This window comes from Trematomus bernacchii, unplaced genomic scaffold (assembly GCF_902827165.1).
Source record: "Trematomus bernacchii unplaced genomic scaffold, fTreBer1.1, whole genome shotgun sequence".
Lineage (NCBI taxonomy): Eukaryota > Metazoa > Chordata > Actinopteri > Perciformes > Nototheniidae > Trematomus > Trematomus bernacchii.
In genome coordinates, this window is record NW_022987839.1 from 455994 (window position 1) to 475307 (window position 19314).

At 39.1% G+C, this 19314-nt stretch overlaps 1 protein-coding gene across 5 annotated transcripts; it reads right to left on the reverse strand.

Annotated features, from left to right (window-relative positions):
* Positions 1–2030: 2030 nt before the first annotated feature.
* Positions 2031–19173, reverse strand: nadkb (NAD kinase b). 5 transcript variants are annotated; one of them, XM_034153183.1, is made up of 12 exons: positions 19158–19173; positions 12680–12966; positions 12490–12573; positions 11842–11971; positions 10575–10683; positions 9060–9145; positions 8704–8806; positions 8059–8231; positions 4715–4814; positions 4455–4612; positions 3049–3131; positions 2031–2959 (listed from the first exon to the last, which is right to left on the reverse strand). In XM_034153183.1, exons 2-12 carry the CDS (start codon positions 12952–12954, stop codon positions 2800–2802), a joined length of 1461 nt encoding a protein of 486 aa, XP_034009074.1. In that variant the 5' UTR covers positions 12955–12966; positions 19158–19173; the 3' UTR covers positions 2031–2799. The 5 variants fall into 5 exon arrangements, with proteins under 5 accessions (XP_034009074.1, XP_034009070.1, XP_034009072.1 ...); XM_034153179.1 differs by lacking the exon at positions 19158–19173 and adding an exon at positions 15039–15154; XM_034153181.1 differs by lacking the exon at positions 19158–19173 and adding an exon at positions 15039–15154 and having other exon boundaries at positions 12680–12980.
* Positions 19174–19314: the final 141 nt, after the last annotated feature.

Sequence of the window (19314 nt, forward strand, 5' to 3'; positions counted from 1 at the left end):
AAGCGTAACAGTGCCAGATTTAGCTTTGAGCTAATTTATTTACATAGCAAAAACAAAATACATGATATGCAAAAAAGCAAGAGCAGCATACACAAGTATTTATGACATGGTAATACAATATAGCAGCAACGACATATAAAGTGCAAGAGAAGATACAAGAGCTACCTAAAGTGCAAGAGGAGATACCCCTGTGTCAAAGTGCATTTAGCGGTGATTGCACGGATGTTTGTTTCTCAGCCATTCTTTGAGTTGACCTTTGAAGCTATTGAGAGTGGGACAATCCCGTATCTCAGTTGGGAGGCTATTCCACAATGAGCTGCCTTTAATGGAAAGTACATTTTGTCCAAAAGTGGTCAGTCTGCGGTGGACTTCACAGTCTCCTCTGGTTTCTGACCTAGTGCAGCGTCCAGTGTGTTTTTTGTGGATGAATTCCCCTAAGGGAGGGGGGGCCAGTCCATGTAAACATTTATTTAAAAAAAGCACATACTCTTAAAAGACTTAAAATTGTCAAAACTTAAGAAATTGTGTTTTTCAAGGATGGTACAGTGGTGGTATGAATATGGCTTTCGGTCAAACACCTTGATAGCTCTCTTGTACAGCTGTTCTATTGGTTTAAAGGTCCTATGTCATGGCCATTTCTACTGATCATAATTCCATTGTTGAGGTCTACTAAAATAGATTTATATTGTGCAATTTTCCAAACTCACATTTGTTTCTCATACAGCATCTCTGTAAAGTATGTGTATTCACTCTCTGTCCTAAACGGCTTGTTGGAGCTCCGGCCCCCCCTCCCTGTGAGCCCAGTGTGCTCTGATTGGTTCTTATTATACATCCATGCTCGCTGCTCAGTGAGCTGAGCTGGCTTACTGGTGTGGTTTCCGGGTCGGCGATACAGCGGGACAGCGCGAAACTCATCATGAGCACACACAAACACTCACAGCCGAAGTAAAAACAATAAGTGTGGCTTGATATTGAGTAAGAAAAAGGTTTATAAACGCTGTGAGAATGGGTCTGCGGAGAGCATTTCTCCGCGATCCCAACTCGTCTATTACCAACCAGGGAGCTCTATGCAAGTCCCTGTTTGTTGAAAATGTACGCTAAAGGTCCTGGTGTGTGAGGAGCTCCGCGGATTGGTCCATTTTGGTTCCGGAAGAAACAAATGGAAAAGGAGAAATCTCCAACGAGGCGTTTTGGAGCAGCATAGACAGGTCTTTTCTGTGTTAGAGTTGTACTCGCTACATGGTGTACTTTGAGGGTTGTTGACTCTGCAGACCGTTTACATGCATAAAAACCTTCATAACACACAAGTGGACGGGTAATAACCGGAAAAGCATGACATGGGACCTTTAATATGTTTCTTAAAAGTCAAGTTCGAGTCCAATATGACTCCAAGATACTTGAAGTGGGAGACTAGTTCTATTTCTGCTCCGTTTAAAAACACGTTGGATCCTTCTATTTTGACTGGTCGTTTACTGAACATCATGCATACTGTTTTTTTTTACGTTTAACTGTAAGCAACTGTTGTTCAGCCAGTGTTGAACCTTGTCCAAAGCATTAGAGAGACAAGATGAGATCATGTCAGTGTTTTGTGGTTGCTGCTTCAACCATACTGACAAAAGTAAAAGAAAAAGTCATTGTATTCACAGTATGTTGAATAAAAGTATAGCAAAGTAGAAAAGGTCATAGTAAAGTATTTAATCAAAATGTCCTGAAAGACGGTATAGTCATAGTATGTCCTAGAAATGTCATAAAAAGACAAAAAGAATATTGAAAATATAAAAAGAGTATAGTATGTCATTAAAACAAGTTATAGTCGTAGTCAAGTATTTGGAAAGAAAATACATAGTACAGCGTTTCAAAAAAGTCATAGTATAGTATGTCCTAAAAATGTATTTTCTGGTTACAAGTGGAAAAACTTAATGAAGCCCAGTGGTTTTATTTTGAACCATTTAGTACTTCATTTTATTTTCACGTTGTCTAATAATAAGAATTACAGCAGTTTTAGGTTTACACAAAGAGCAGACAGAACAAAACGAGTTTAAACTTTATTTCCCCTTCAGTGACAGCTTCATGAAAATGAAAACATGACTGGCAGAAGTTTCTTCACCTCATTTTATTTAACATGCTTCTAACATGCAATCTAACTTGTAGAATTTTAACTTGGGCAGAAAAGATGAGAAAGCAACATATTTATTTAAACGTAAACAGCTGCTGTTAGGATGAACAGGAAGTCGGCTTTGAATTGTAAAATATGATTGTAGTCTTCGGCTGACTCAGTAATAGAAATGAAGGATCAGTGTTTTCAAGCACCCATCTATATAAATATCAAATAAATAAGGCTTTAAATACACGTATCCTTTAATCTTGTATGTACACATTTACATTTGCAGTCCTTTTTCTCAATCTATCAGTGTTTTTTACCCATAATCCCCCAAGTGTATGCCAGTAAAGCCTGGATCTTAGAAACTAACCATTACATTCAATATGAAATGCTGAATAATCAAATAATGATGTAAATATATTGCAACCATTTTAGTGATTGTATTGCTTTCCCATTTCTATGTGAGTAACATGCTTTCTTCCAGTAAGCTGCAGATGCAATTACAGATGGTTTTTGTACTGGAACGTCATGAGATGCTTTCTCAAATGTTTAAAATACTGAATACACACATTCACCATGCTATTCAAAGGACTGTTCAACACTTATTTGGTATTTAGACACACTTGCTCTAACTTAAAGGTCCTGTGTGGTTTTGGAGAGCGCAGACTTAAACATGTGACAGAGAATAACTCAACCCTTCAGTTTTCTGTGTCGGAGGAGTCGGAGACGTCGGCCAGGCGCTCCTGCCTCTTGCGGACGTTCCAGTGCAGACACTGAGCGAGGCTCTCGAACCAGTCGTACACCAGGTCGTGGCAGCAGATCGAGGGCACGGGGTAACAGGACGTAGTGATCTTGATGCTGTTCGGAGAAAAGGTAGAAGGAAATGAATGTTAAAGTGAGTAAAGGTAATCTGTATGATGGAACAGGCCAATGATAGTGAGCGTTACCAGTCTCCGTGCTGGATCTCCTGTCGCTTCCTGCCGTCAAACGACACCCAGGCCGTGTTCCTCGCATCAGGAGACAAGGTGATCTGATGGAGAGGAGGACACACGGTCACTTTTTAATCTATAACAAGTTGCTGGCATGGCTAAAAAGTGTCCACGGAAATATTTAAAATAAAAATGTCTAAGTAAGATCCTGGGCCTTTTAAGTCTTAGACTAAGATTATTATTTGACATTTGTTTGTCATTTGTCTGTTTAAGTTTTGTTGATTTACTTGAGTAAAATTGAATAAAATGATTATGTAATGAAATGTCATTACCTTAAATTGTATTAAGGTCATTATTTATTATTCAGTGGATTTTAATGTCCATATTATACAATGCAATTTATGTATTGAAACCTTTTTCTGTTTATATATTTTTTATTCTATTTTCTTTTTTTGAATAAGTGTTTATTTTATTTTCCATGAACTTGGTAATCTATCCGTGTTTTAAACTCTACTTTCCCGTACTTTAAAGCCCTTCGTGCTCAGCTCCTTGCATGAAAGATACCATACAAAAAAAGTGTATTATTATTATATGTTTATATAGTTTCAAAATGATCTCAACCCAGCTGAACAACTAAACACTAAAATAAGAAATATAATTTGCAGAGATGGTAAAAGTACACACATCCTTTACTCAAGTAGAAGTACAGATACTCGTGTTTAAAAATACTCTGGTAAAAGTAGAAGTACTGACTAAACTTCTTTACTCAAGTAAAAGTAAAGAGGCTTTGAAATGTACTTCAGTAAAAAGTACCCATAACTACCATCTGTTTTAAAGAGTACCTGACCTCCCTTTATATTAATAGAACAATAATGTCATTGTTAGCTAATGAATGTTTCCATGCTGATCAACGGCAACATGACAACGTTTTCATTGGTCCCTCTTCTTTAGAGAAGACCAGGAAATGATGGATACACGGATCGTGTTCAAATCAATAGGCACGCAATGACTCTAAATAATTTATGATCACGCCACCAAACACACATTCAAACTAAAGGAACAAACCTGTTTGGAAAATGTAAGAAGTAGAAAGTACAGGTATTTGTGTTAAAAATGTGAGAAGTAGAAAGTACAGGTATTTGTGTTAAAAATGTGAGAAGTAGAAAGTACAGGTATTTGTGTTAAAAATGTGAGAAGTCAAAGTAAAAAGTCGTCAGAAAAATAAGTAGTGGAGTAAAGTACTGATACCAGAAACATTTACTTAAGTACAGTAACGAAGTATTTGTACTCCACTACTTCCCACCTCTGATTATTTGGGGAAATGATGTTGACCCAATACCTTTCTAAGACGTTTTGTTGATTAAGGTTTTTGTTTGTCACCTTTCTGTAAACACTATACAAGGACCTCAGTGTTTGACTCTCACCATGAGCTCGACCCCCGCGGGCACCACGATGGGCCTGAAGGAGAGCGAGTGGGGGCATATGGGGGTCACCATGATGGCAGGGACGTTGGGGTGGATCATGGAAGCTCCGGCTGCGGCTGCATAGGCTGTGCTGCCTGTGGGCGTGGACACGATCACACCTGGAGGACGCACAGTGGGGACATTGTTTATTCATTCGCCACATTATTTATTCACCATATCTACGTGGAGACAGAAGCTGGGGGTCACATGACTGCTCTCACCGTCTCCCTGCACCGAGGTGATGAGGCGACCGTCCAGGTACAAGTCCACATTGGAGAGGTAGGAGGAGGGGCCTCGGTCCACCACCACCTCATTCAACACCTGAACGAACACACACACACACACACACACACACACACACACACACACACACACACTTAATTTGACTCTTAAAGGCAGATATGGTGACAGATAAGTTTAACATTACTCTAGTGCCATCTATAGGCCAAATGCTATAACGTTTTTCACATTTTTATCTGCATAGACAAATACAGTTTATATGCAGAATATGTGAATTTAGCAACCAATAAAAATAATATCATATTATGTACATCACAGAACTGCCATGATAAGTTGTTTGATCAATGCATTGATTGACAGTGAAGTGCTATATCAATTCCACATGGTGTTTCTATCCACAACAAAAACACACCAACGTGCACGTCATTAATATCTGTTAAAAAATGTTTGAGAAACAAGCACACAACTTTGAAACAAACTCTCTGGTGGAGATGAGAAAGACAAATATCAGCTCTGCTGTATAAGAACACAACTCTACACAATGACACAGTCTTCCATGTCCTAGTCTCTCTTCTCATTGTCCTTGAATAATGTCTAAATCTCCCACTTGTCTTCCCTCCGTGCTTCTTGTTATCTCAGAGGATGACTCAGTTTTCCCATTATGTAGATTTCCTTCACCGTCTCCTTCCATTGTTCCTGGCAGAGGATCCACTTTAACCCGTTTCCTTTGTGAAAGCTCTTTTACAAGCTATCAAAAATATTTAGTTTCGCCTTATTTTCAATGTCACAGCAGGATTTGGAAATACTTGTCCATGCTTTTATCTTCAGTAGACTCGACTACTGTAATGGTGTCTTCACAGGTCTCACTAAAAAATCTATTAGAAAGCTGCAGCTGATTCAGAACGCTGCTGCTCGAGTCCTCACTAACACTAAGAAAGTGGATCACATCACTCCAGCTCTGAAGTCTTTACACTGGCTTCCTGTGTGTCAAAGAATACTGCTGCTGGTTTATAAAGCTTTGAATGGTTTAGGCCCAAAATACATTTCTGATCTCCTGCTAAATTATGAACGATCCAGATCTCTCAGGTCTTCAGGGACTGGTCAGCTTTCTGTCCCCAGAGTCAGAACTAAACATGGTAAAGCAGCGTTCAGTTATTATGCTCCAAATATCTGGAACAAACTCCCAGAAACCGGCCGGTCCGCTGAAACTCTGACTACTTTTAAATCCAGGCTGAAGACTTTTCTTTTTGCCGCTGCTTTTAATTGATATATTCATATCTTAAACTGCACTGTAACTTTTATTCATGTATTTTTTCTTTTAATGTTTATTTTATTATCTTTGCTTTTTAATGACTGTTTTTAAATGCCATTTTCTTAATGTCTTTCATTTTTGTAAAGCACTTTGAATTGCCTTGTGTTGAAAGGTGCTATATAAATAAACTTGCCTCGCTTATTCTCACATTTTCTACAGTAACATTTAATTTATAGACAGAGTAGCTCATAACTATATCATATCCTAGTAGCTTTTGCAGAATTTATACCATGTATGTATAACATTTACAAAATATTATATGGCAAAACCAAAATATATATGAGTGTTTGGCTTCTACTCCACATTCTACTCACTCTATTATTATTACATTGTGGATGTTAGATGTGCTGTCCACAAGTTCTGCCAAACATCAGTTTTAATGTCAATCCTTTCCTTCCACAGACAGTAAATATGAAATGTAATCAATAACAACAATAACTCAGGCAGCAGCAGGCTAACAGAGCATTACATCCCAGCATTACAGCAGGAAAGTAAAAGCAGGTCAAAGATGTTGTCGTGCCAACAAGCTGCAGACAGAGCACGTTCCCCCCCGCTCAGAGCTCTGCAGCTGAGCGTGACGTCCGCCTGACGACAGCCGAGCAGCGGAGCCAACATCCTGCAGCAGCAGACGTGACGTCATGAGAGCAAACTGCGCTCAGAGACCAGAAACATTCGACACTGACGAGTGTGTGTGTGTGTGTGTGTGTGTGTGTGTGTGTGTGTGTGTGTGTGTGTGTGTGTGTGTGTGTGTGTGTGTGTGTGTGTGTGTGTGTGTGTGTGTGTAGCAGTTATGAGAAAAGTTTAGTTAAGGCGTGTGAGTGTGTGTATATGTGTGTGTGTGTGTGTCTCTGCTGCAGTGAAATACATTGATTAGTTACAGTGTGTGTCTCGCGGCAGTGAGGCAGTTGTTTAGTTAGGGAGTGTGTGTGTCAGACAGAGGAGCGTCAGAGCTCATTAAATATCCGTTCACTGAATATGCTGTTGACGCCACGGTCTCCATGGCAACTGGCTCAACAGAACTTCAGTACAAATCTGCAGCCAGCAGCTTTATTATGACTGTCGCCATGGCCACACGGTTCGCTACACATTTATGATCCATGCAAAAGCACCAAGGATGAAACAGGAAAACTAGGGACACACACACACGCATCATTTTCCGGGTGTGATCAGGAATGAATGATGTTTAAAGGGGCCCTATTAGTCTTTTGTGCCAATGGTCTTTCTCTCCTAACAGGCGGGAGGATGCACGCGGCACATTTTGGGTTTGTTTGCTTGAAAGTGTGTCTTTAGGGGTGAAGTCAAGGCAGAGTTAGATTAAAACTGTGACACCATGGCATCATTTTGTATCTAAAACAGTCGGGGCAATATTTGCTTATTGATGGGCTCTCCCAGTATAATCATCATGTTCCTCTCCCTAGTGGCTGCCACATGGTAGTAAAATGCAGTGCACCGATCAGGTGTTTGGTATACCACACAGGGTGGCCTTTTTTTCTTTGCACAGCACCCCAACGCTCGCTTACATATCCATGTTTGCATTTCCCTGCATCTGAGAGCCATGAGCATTAAGCCAATTGGTCTGATAAGTGCTTAAAGCAATGAGATGCAAATGATTTGTTTCTCTTTCTCTCCATGCTCCTCTCAGCTTGTGTATCCTCTCTCTCTCCATTTTACTTTCTCTTTAGATTAATTGAAAAGCTGAAGTTTGTTTTAAGGTCAATTAACTTCAGCAGAAAAGCCAGAGTGTCATTCTAATATTGACTTGAGTCTCTCCTAGTGCCTCCTAATGTGTGAATTAAGCTGTATACCAAGTTGTAGAAGCGTACAGTATTTATTGTTTGACTAATAAGCACTGCAAACTCCATACTAATAGTTTGTGGGCAGGGACTCGGGGTGAGGGGACCTGAAATGGTTCCCCTGTAAAAGTCCCTGCAGTTATTTATCCACCCTGTGTATCTTTCAGCTCAATAAGCTCCTGGCCTCCTCTCTCTTCTACCTGCTCCTCAGGGTCCTCACCTGGAGCTGCAGGGTGACCTTTCCGGCCTCGCTGTTGGTGTGTGTGTGAGGGAGCAGTCCGTTGTGTTCCTGCTGCTGCGTCTCTCTGCTGCTCGGCTGCTGGCCCGTCCTCTGGAGCATGTCCTTCACCACCTTCACCTTTAGACGGCTGCGCAGAGTGATGGCTGCATTGCCTGAAGTCCAAACAGAGACATACTGACACCATAAGCACTCACATGGCATTCAAATACACACTATTCACAGTCTGTAGTGATATATATAATTATGTATAGCACTGTGTATACATAGGTGTCATTTACACTGGGGACGCTGGGGACACTTTTTTAATTGGCTGCATTGCATTGTCTTAAAACGTAACTTAAGCTCAATGATATATCTCAACCCATACTATATTTTATACCTTACTGCATATAAATCACATTATCTCACAATTTAACACATACTACATAGGTAAATATACTCTGGTTAGGTGCTAAACTGACTTATGTTGTCTCAGTACATTTTCTGCAATGACAATGAAGTTAAATCTAATCTCCTCTGATTTGTGTCATGAGCATGATTTACTTCTAGGTTTGAGCTTTCAGGAAAATGAGCGTTTACATCCACATTGGTTCGATTCATGTTTCATGGAATGCTTTTCTCTACCTTCAAACACTTTGGCCACTTCGGTCTTGTATGACTCGAATTTGAAGGGCGTCAGGAAACCCAGAGAGCCGAGGTGGAACGCCATGACCGGAGGAACGCTGCCCTGCAGGAAGAATATCAGTCCAGACATCAATATCAGATCACTCGTGCAATTTCAGTTCTTTTTACTTTTAAAGAGCTGTCTTTATAGAGGAAATATTGTGTTCTAAAATATGTTTCATATGGAGAGTGAAAGCACGAGTCAAGGACATAGACATCATGAATGTATGTAGTCTGTATGTATATTTCTTCATTTATTTATGTTTGAAGTATAAAATGTTTAAGACATCTGACTTCATCAATCAAAGAGTGATTACCTGGAAGAGAGAGGAGGCGTAGAGCAGAGTCCCGTCTCCACCCAGACAGATGATCAGGTCGATGCAGTCAGAGATATCATCGTAACCTGAAACAAAAAACACCCATATAATCAACAAATCATTTTCTATTTACCGACATTATAGTATGCTCAAAATCTGATTTAATTCATGAATGTACTGTAAAAGTTCTTGTTTCAGAAGTCAGATAGCATATGTGTGTTGCCAGTTGTGCATAATACATTTCATTTAATCTAAGAGTGTAAGAGAAGCAACATAAGACAATTAAAGACCGTAGTTAATTATTTTCTATAGATGAGAGTAACACCTACGTCACTTCTGGGCGAAAATTACGGCCCCGCCCACTTTTGGGGGAAAAACAACGCTGTCATTTGAATGGCGGTCGATACAAATCGGAAGTTTTTGCCAATCCGATCAGAAATTTAAGAAAACCGTGGATTTTTGGATCTTCAAAGAGCCCGATTACGATGGCTAGTCAGGCAAACAATTACATTAAATCATTTGAAATCGACGATCGGGCTCGATATATGGTTAAATTAAAATCAGTAGGCGAGGCTGTAATTTTCGCCAGCTGTTACTCTGTTACAGCGAGGCGGAAAATAATTGTTTTAACATGCCAACAAGCTGCTGTGTCGTTTATTGCGCATCAAACATTAAAACAAATCCAGAGCTCAGTGTTTCTGTACTTCCTCTAAGAAAAAAGGACAGTAACAGAAGAGCTCTGTGGCTTCAGGCTTGATCGCCATTCAAATGACAGCGTTGGTTTCCCCCAAAAGTGGGCGGGGCCGTAAAGTGACGTAGATGTTACTCTCATCTATGGACATCGATCGCCTACTGCTATATTTAACCATATATCGAGCCCGATCGTCGATTTCCAATGATTTCATGTAATTGTTTGCCTGTCTGGCCATTGTAATCGGGCTCTTTGAAGATCCAAAAATCCACGGTTTTCTTAAATTTCTGATCGAACTGGCAAAAACTTCAGAATTTGTATTGACCGCCATTCAAATGACAGCTTTGTTTTCCCCCAAAAATGGGCGGAGCCGTACTTTTTGCCCGGAAGTGACGCATGTGTTACTCTCATGTATAGTATTTATACAATCTAAACTACATTTTGGCTGCACAAGTAGAAATAAAAAAAATACCTTTACTTATTAATATGTATATTTGTATTTACTATTATTATCACTATCAATGTATTTATTTAATGTTTTTTTTACTTCTTTCATTTCTTTGATTAATGACATTTATGAAGGTGACATGAATAAATAAAAAAGTGACAAAACTAATAATGTAAAAAAATGCAATAAAATAACAAAAAAGTACATTATAAAAGTGCTTTAATTTAACGTTTGTTTTTATTTTAAATGTTTATATAATTTAGATTTTTTTTTTTAAATCACATGACGACTAGGTATTTATAGTAAATAAAAACCATAATATTTATATAAATGACATACTTTATTATACTGGTTGTGTGTTTACTGTGGGCCTCACCCTCTCTGAAGGTGCAGAGCTGGTTGCGGATGGATCCGAACGCCTCGTCCTTCGACAGCGTAGCGTCGTCTGCTACTCTGCGCTCCACGTACACCATCATCTGTTTCTCCTGAAACACACACACACACACACGCTTTAGTGACGGCAGCCAAAACACACACAGACATCTCCAAAAAGCACCGTTTCTGTAATGAAGTTAAGCACAGGGCAACATGTGTGCTTTGATGTAACGCCGCCTGTCTGGAATGTAAATACATGAGCTCGCTCTGACAGTGTCGTTACACAGAGAGCCGCTTGTTTTGGAAACGAGTGTCGTAATTTATCAGACCAGACTGTAACCTTTAGCTACATGTCTGGATAATTTCCTGGGTTGTTTTTCTAAGAGTTAGATCATTTTTCAGTGCACATGGAAACAGTTTTCTGGCGATACTGGGGTTTGCGACGTCCTTTCGATATGCCCCGTTACACAAACAGCTGTTAATGTTGCATACACACACAATAACACTTGATCCTTTGAACCAGACCGTTTTGTCAGCTCATGCTGTCTTTGTTGTCAGCTGTAGCATGCTAGTCGGCTAAGCTTTTATTTTGTAAATCTGGTTGTTATGTGGTTTAGGTTCAAGTCATTTTAATATACCATAGACATGACATGAACCGTAGAGGAATTGTTCCAAGATTTCTACGGAAAAAAAGCCAGTGTGCGAGATTAGCTACAAGATATGATAACTCACAATAGTAGATAAAAGCTTTATGGTACCTTCTTCTTAGTGATTGTCAGTAAAACATTGCATGTTATGAATTGCTATTGTTATGAATGATCTTGCTGGCCCTTATACACCGTTGTGCTTTTAAATACTTGTTAAGATCTGCAGGAACCCTGAAACACTACTTTGTGTGTCTATCATTTCTTCAGAGCATCAGTTTACTTTGTTTAATCTATTTTAGTTTTTGTCATGTTGCTGCAGATGTCTCAGAAAGGTTAATTAACTTTTTTGTCATCACCACAATCTTCCTTACAGCTTTGGTAGATCAAAGTTGTGCTGTTTTTATCTATTTTTTTGATGAAGAAGTAATTACAGTTTGAGATTAGTGTTATTTGAAATTGAAAAATTATGTGTTGCTAAGGTTTTATATTGCCCCAAAGTGAAACTCAAAATCAGTTTTCATTTTCGTTTAAGATCCCAAAGTCCGCCTCTGCAATAACACATTAACATCATAAAACATTAATCTTGTAAAAAATACTAGGAGATATTTTGTAATCCAGTACCTCCACTAGAAACCTGCAGAGCTCTTTGAAAGGCTCGACGAGGCTCTCATCTCGGATTTTCCTGATGACAAGAACGTTGACAGGAGGTTTGCTCCAGGTGAGCCGCTGGCTGGCCGGGTCCTGGATGTGCCTGAGACCAGAAAACACACATACACATGAGTAAACAAACACTCGGTGTCAGTGTCAATACGTTAGACACAGAAACAGACCAAAAAGTTGACCGTTACATTGTCTTGCTACTTTAAGCTAGTTTGCTGGATCCTGATGATTTTCAAATAAAGTCAAATGCCACCATGTCTTACATCATGTTCTGAGTAAAGTAAAAGATACATCTACAGCGGCAGTCATTCATTAACAGTTTAGGAGGAGTGAGGTCCAAACTCCAAACATCAGAATATGAATTTCTTCCGCTCTTTACCATTTGTGTCTCTCCTCCTTTGCATGGCTGATCACAGGCTTTGTGCAGATAATTTTGTATGTCTGATTTCAGATCAAGTCCAGGTAAAGACTCATTAGACCAGGTGAAAACTAGCATCTGTCGTCTGTTCTGTTAGCCACCCAATCACAGCAATCTCAATGATCTTATCTCTCACAGTTACACAAGCTTGTCTGTTTGAACACTATACAAAGTTTGACCCTCATGCTTACATGACTGAAGTTGGGTTTGGAAGAATACAGGCTTTGGGTCCGAAGTGAGTGGCTGGATACGGTCCATGTAGAAAGTGGGCTCTCCTGTGAGGATGGAGGAAAAAAATGAGGACAGGTCAACAGCTCATGTCCCGGGCAACAGAGCTGTAGCAGAGGCACGGCCGACCAGCTGGCAACCTGCAGTGCAAACCTCTTAGGAGAGCTTTCCGCTGTGTCGCTCGCCGAGCCAGAGGGCTCCAGGTGCTCCTGTTGGCCCGGCAACCTCAGCCGCTCACTCTCCCACAGCAGCTGTTCATGACCGACCCCCCGTTGCTGCGACCTCGTCCCCTTACGCCGTCTCCTTGGTGACTTGGGCGGGTGCTCCCGGTGCTTGGAGAGCTGATTATGGGATGCTGAGGGTCGCTCCGTGCCTCTGTCCGGCGCTGCAAGGGGCCCAGAGGATGGGCCGGACTCTGAGCTCTCCATGCTTCAGGGAAGCTAGACAGAATCAACTGTTATAAGATGTTTTGACAACTCAAAGAGAACCAACTGAGAGGATTATATAAAGATTTTTAAAAGGGCAAATCCGATTTGTCAAAGTGGGGGTGTCAAAGGAACTCCACAGACAGTGCAAAGAGAAGATGTTGGTCACCCCCGTTTTGGAGAAGCAGACAGGAGTACCAGCTGAACTTTGGTGTTTTAAAGTTCAGAATTAACAAAGTCTCACAATAACACAACTACAATCTAACTGATTGAAGAAGGAGTAGACCAAAATCTGCTCTGATCTTCAAAGCTAAATTGCTTTTTTTGTCAAAGGAGTCTGGTGTCTTTGGACAGCATTGATAACAGCTTCAGTTCCCCGTTATGAAACAGCCTTCTAACAGAGAAAGTAAGGCAGTAAATAATATTAATATATATATAATGTAACGTCCACAGAAGTAAACTGTTTTGCTCCTGTGCTGGTACTACTGTCTGTTTCTCCAAACTGGGGGCGCCATCTACTGTAGATAACACACTACAATCACTTAAAGGATAGTAGACGTAAATACTGTATAACTTGTCAGAGGAGTATTTTTGTATATTGACTACTGGTCAGACAAAATAACCGCTTTGAAGATATCACCTGGGCTCTGGAAGAAATATATACTGGGCATTTTCGATATTTTCTGACATTTGATATACTTAATGATCAGTAAATAACTTGAGAAAAAAAAGGGCAGCTTAACTGGCTATTAACATAACTATAATTTGCATCCCTATACTTATATAATAAATAACCTAGTTTAAGAGGTATTATTGATAGGCTAACATTGTTTCACACTGGTGAATACTGGATGAGTTGTGTTTGTCACCTTTGGGGTTGATGTTTGTCCTACAGGAAAAAGTCGATGTATTAATCACTAAAGCTGTTAGTAAAGCAGTGCTCCAGCAAACAGTCTATTGATCTGCTTATACGGTTTATGGAAAACAGTCGAACATAACTTGAACTATCGACTAAAATAAATCAAAACAGCGGCGTAAACTAACAAGGGTCACAACCAGTTATTAATTTCAGCATTTAATTAATTACAGATAATATTTTTTTAATGAACATTCCAAGGTGATATTCTTTTGCCAGTCCAAAATCGAAAAATCTTCAGAATAATAACAATAAAACAGAGAGAAGATTTCTATATTTGAGAGACATGTATGTAGCACTTTCTGCCAATTTCGCATCCTATATTAAGCAAATATCTACGCACTACATTTTAGTATTAACTTGATGTGTACACAATATAAGTAAAATAAAATACAAACGTGTTTTCTTTCCAATTTTTGATAAACAGTTTGACCTTGGACTAAGTTTTAGAGGGATAGCCGTCTTTTTAATAACAACCGTAAATAACATTAAAACAATGACTAACCGTCAGAAAAGAGCAAACTAACGGCTCTCAGATTTTAATAACCGTTATATGTTGACAGCAGAAGTTACCTAGCAAAAAGCTAAACTAGCTAAACCTGTGAAGGAAATGGAGCCTTACTTTGTCAGAAAGAAGACAACATGCTTATATTGCTTCTACTTCATCGAGTGTGTTTAGACGCTATAAACACGTGTCTTTAAAGACAGACATTGCCGTCAAGGTTTAAAGGCTAAAATACTAAAACCCAGTGTAAAACCCGAGGGGTGCAGAGATGTTTCTAGAGCGGTTCAGGAGAGTCGTCACTGCGGGCTGAGCTCTGCGCAGAGCCGGCGCTCAGTTAAAGGAACAGCGCCCTGTTCGCTGGAGCAATCCCATGTATGGCAGGACATTTCCGCCAATATGATGGGAAACAATTCTACAGACAAATCTAAAAAGCTTTATTGAACAGTGAAGGACCATGCATAACAATCTTTATATATACAGTCTATGATAAAAAAAAATACATTACTCTTAAAAATAGAAGAGTATTGTGTATGCCAGATTATAGTTAAAGCTCATTTCAATCAGCAGTAACAATCAACAAACATTAAAACATTTCCCAGTGCCTATCACACTAACAAGTAGGCTATGTATAACAGATCAAAATTCAGATGTATAAAATACAAATACCAGTACAGAAGTCCTGTCAAGGGAAGATGAGGGGATAACAGTCCAACATTCTACGCACTGTCCCTTTGAGCATCAGTTACCCTGCTCTTGGTTTTATGGTTTGTCTTGCTGTTGTTTATGATTACACTTGACTGATTGACTTCCTGAACGCCCTGGGGGATCTCCTCATTCGGGGTCAAAGGTCAATGTGTCCTCACAAAACATGTTTAAATCCAAAACTCAAGAATTCATATGCAAGTTTTACCAATTTCACACAAACGTCTTTCTATGATGAAGTGATCATTTTTCGGAAAGACATGGATGGGGAACCACAGGGGAAGGTATTTTATTTTACTTGCTTCCTTCTCATAAGTCTTTGCCGTCTTAGGAAAGATATTCACACCCAACATATCTGACTCACTGGTGGAATTTGAAAACATGTTACTGCGCAAATTATAGAGTAGAGTGGTGTAAAGTAAATGTACTTAAGTGGTAGACTTGCATACAATTTTGATATTTTTTTTACTGTGCTATTTATGGCCCCTATATATTTTAATTACTTTTGGCAACACGTTTTTTTTTGTATTTTATAAATGAAACATTATAAAGGTAATAAATCAGTAGAAAGTAGTGATATACTGTATAGTAAAGTTCCAGTGGTTATCGGAGCACTATGGGTAGTAAGCCCCGATGGACGGTGATTATGCATACTGAGTGCTTTTGATGATTAAGGTGGAATTACTTCTGTATTAGAATGCAAGACTTTTACTTTGAGGTTTTTTTTCAACACTTCTGTAGTATTATCCTTCCTCTCAAGATCAGAATCTCTCAGCATTATGTGAATCCAACAAAAAAATAGAACGGAACATGATGTTGTTGATTGAGAGGTGAATTTAGGGACATTTTTAAGTTCACATTAGTTGGGTTTAATGAATGAAACAACATACTGTGGGTGTGAAAGACAGGAATGCTGCGAGGTGAGATCTGCTGCAGGATTACAATATGTGTTTGATTTTATGTGGGAGGGTTAGCATCAGTCATAACACTTATCTTAGCTTTGAGTATCAGTACCTCATTATTGTTTTTTGAGAAAACAAATACGATCACTGAAGCGTAACTAAAGCTTTAACAATAGCTTACGGTATTTGTATTCTTTATGTCACGATCTGTCTGTGTTGTGTTTTGTCTTGTCTTTTTCTGTCTTTGGTTTCCTGTTTTATTTTGAAAAGTGTTCACCCCCCTGTCTTGCCTGTTGCTTTCTGTCTGTTTTCCCTCCTCCCTCCGCACCTGTTTTTTGTTTGTGTGATTAGTCTTGTGTGTATTTAAGTTCTGGTTTTTCTGTCTGTCATTGTTAGTTCCTTGTTTGTCTTTGACTGTGTCACGGGGTCAGGGCCGGCCCTAGACTTTTGGGGGCCCTAAGCGAGCTTTGGCTTGGGGGCCCCCCTCACTCTAGCGCGTTCTCACTACACACATCACGGAACCAACTTTTGTCTTATGATGTTAGCATAACCACACATATTGTATAAATAAGCATGTAAACACTGTGGACCTTCTCTCTGTTGGCATGCTCCCCCGGGAAGATTTTTTTTTAAATATTGAAGTTAAAAGCATCAATCTGGTGCACTTTGAGAGCACAATTAAGAGATCTATGGATACATCTCTCAACACCCATATGAAACAGAACTGTAAACAGATTTTTCTTTATGGATATTTTACAAATCACTTAAACTGTATTCTTGTTTTGTCATATAGTATTTCATAACTGTTTTTCATTTATTCTCTCTGGCTGTCCATCTCATAATGTTCACATAGAAACTAACTGTCAATAGGAATATCATTCAGAAGAATTATAATTTCATGCAAAAATCTGTCACAAAAAGAGATTGCACATTTAAATTCAGGTGTTGTTATGGCAACATCAGTGGCCAAACAGCCACATTTACTGTGCAAATACGTTCAAACATGCTGTTGACACGTAAAGCAGTGGCAACTATGCCACCATTTCAGCTGACTTTTTCTCAGAAATACTGTCACATAACATCCATATATTTCAGTGCTAGGTTGATGCTTAGCTAAGCTAACTATGAAACACTTTAACTGACAGGACTCCGGATCAACTGCATACATGCCAACCTTTCCAAATCCAAAAGAGGTAGGTTTGCGCGCGGCAAATGTGCACGCCCAAATTAGGTAATCAGAAGAAATGGAACCCCAGTAATTACATGTATAAACCATGTATTTAACATATATTGCATCATTTTATGCATTTTTCAGAAAAAGTGGTAGTTTGGTAAACAGTGACATCAACGACATGTTTGGTCTGTAAAATGCCCGAAAAGTAAAAGAATGGGAGATAAATATCCCAAAGTCTCCACATTTTATTATATTTTTAATGTGTTTCTGGTCCTCTTTCAGTTGCATTGTTGGAGAAGCCTGTGACATAAGATTTTCAACGACATAATTAGCTATGTTAGTTTGACAATAAAGAACCTTGAACCTTGAACCTTGACAGTGTAGATCAGGGGTGCCCAACCTTTTTTGAACCGAGAGCTACTTTTAAAGTGGCCAGTCTGCCGAGATCTACCAGTCCAAATAGAGAGGCGCGGCCATTACTGACAGCCGACTACCAGGTAAATACACACTTCTACTTGTATAAAACTGACTTTGTACGATTAATACTTCATAAAATACTGCAGATCCTTTATCTTACCTCTTTCTAATCTACACACACACAAGTATTTAACTGAAGTTACACAACAGTGTTGTTGATACAGAGTTGGGAGTTTATTCACACGTCACAAACTACAGTGGGTAATGTTTTCAAGAAACATTGAACAGTGCTGCCACATATGACACAGGAAAAAAAGAAAAGACTGAACCCTTTCTTTGTCATTATATAAAAATAGTGTTGCTACAAAAGTAATAAGACAACTCAGATCTGAAGCTACACAGGAATCTGCTGCCAGAGTGCAATAAAAAAGACAAAAATTAATAGAATCAAACCCTTTTCTTTTTTTGCATTTTAGTAGAGTATAAAAAGAAATGCCTTTAAAATAGGATGCAAGCAACACTAGTTTCTTAACCTGAATTGATAATAGACTATAATCAATTTAAACAGAACAGATCTTAAAGTTTGCATTCTTATACCATTTTGTACAATAATTATAATGAATAAGTTCAAACAAACTAAAACTTACAGCTGATTAATAACGGTATCTAACTTGAGTTTTTATTATATCAAAAACCTGTTGAAATGCTACTGCTATTTTTACTGTCCCCAAAAAGCGCGTCGGCAGCCTCCAGGAATGCTTCTTTCACAACTTCGCCGTCTTTGAAAGACTTCATGTGTTTTGCAAGAACGTGACTGACACGATAAGACGCTATGGTAGCAGCCTTGCTCTTGTTGTTGGGCCTGGTGAAAATTGACTGCTGTGCATTTAGCTGTCCTTTCAGGTCCCTCACCCTTTGGGAGCGTAGGGCAGAATTAGGAGGGAATTCCGTCTCGTAGCGTTTGTGCACTGTTTTGAAATGCCGCTCCTAAATTACCCTTCTTCGATAAAGCCACGCTCGCATTGCAGATGAGACAGATGGACTTTGAATTGGAATAGATACAAAAATAATCATCCTCCCCACTCGGAGTGAAAATTATATATTTTGGGCTCTTTTGCTTCTGCCATAATTGTGGTCTTGTGTGTGCGGACTGCACAGCAAACTAGTGCCCACTGCCCTGCCCACTGCCTACCAGCCACGCCCCGATAAATCACAAAGCTTTGATGCGTTCAAGTGCATTATTCTGGCACAGGAAGATTATGTTATAGGCAGTGGCGTTTTTATATGTACAAAAGTGGTGGGGCACAAAAAACGTAGATGTCTATAAGCTTCTGCAGTGACGTGCAGTGATGTGCAGTGAGGTTCATGGCTGGTGAGGCACTGGCACTGACTCTTCAGGTTTACAAATATTATATTTTGACCTAAACCAAAATATAATATTATTTTCAAAAGCTTTTTTTGTCTGATGCTTCGATTAATTTTAAACAGACAGTTCAACAAAAGGATACCCAAAAAATGTCATTTTATCATTTAAATATTGAATTGTTCTCTCTTAGTAAGATCCCATTTTCAATAAAATGGCGGTCTTACCTTGACTTGAAGATGAAGTCCATTTGCCTATCCTTCTGGACAAACATTTCTATTACTTTTTTGTAAAAGTCCTCCTTATGTTCTTGTAGTTTCAAAAGTCTATCATAAATCTAATCCATAGATTTATGATAAAAAAATTATAAAAGTAGGGTAGACA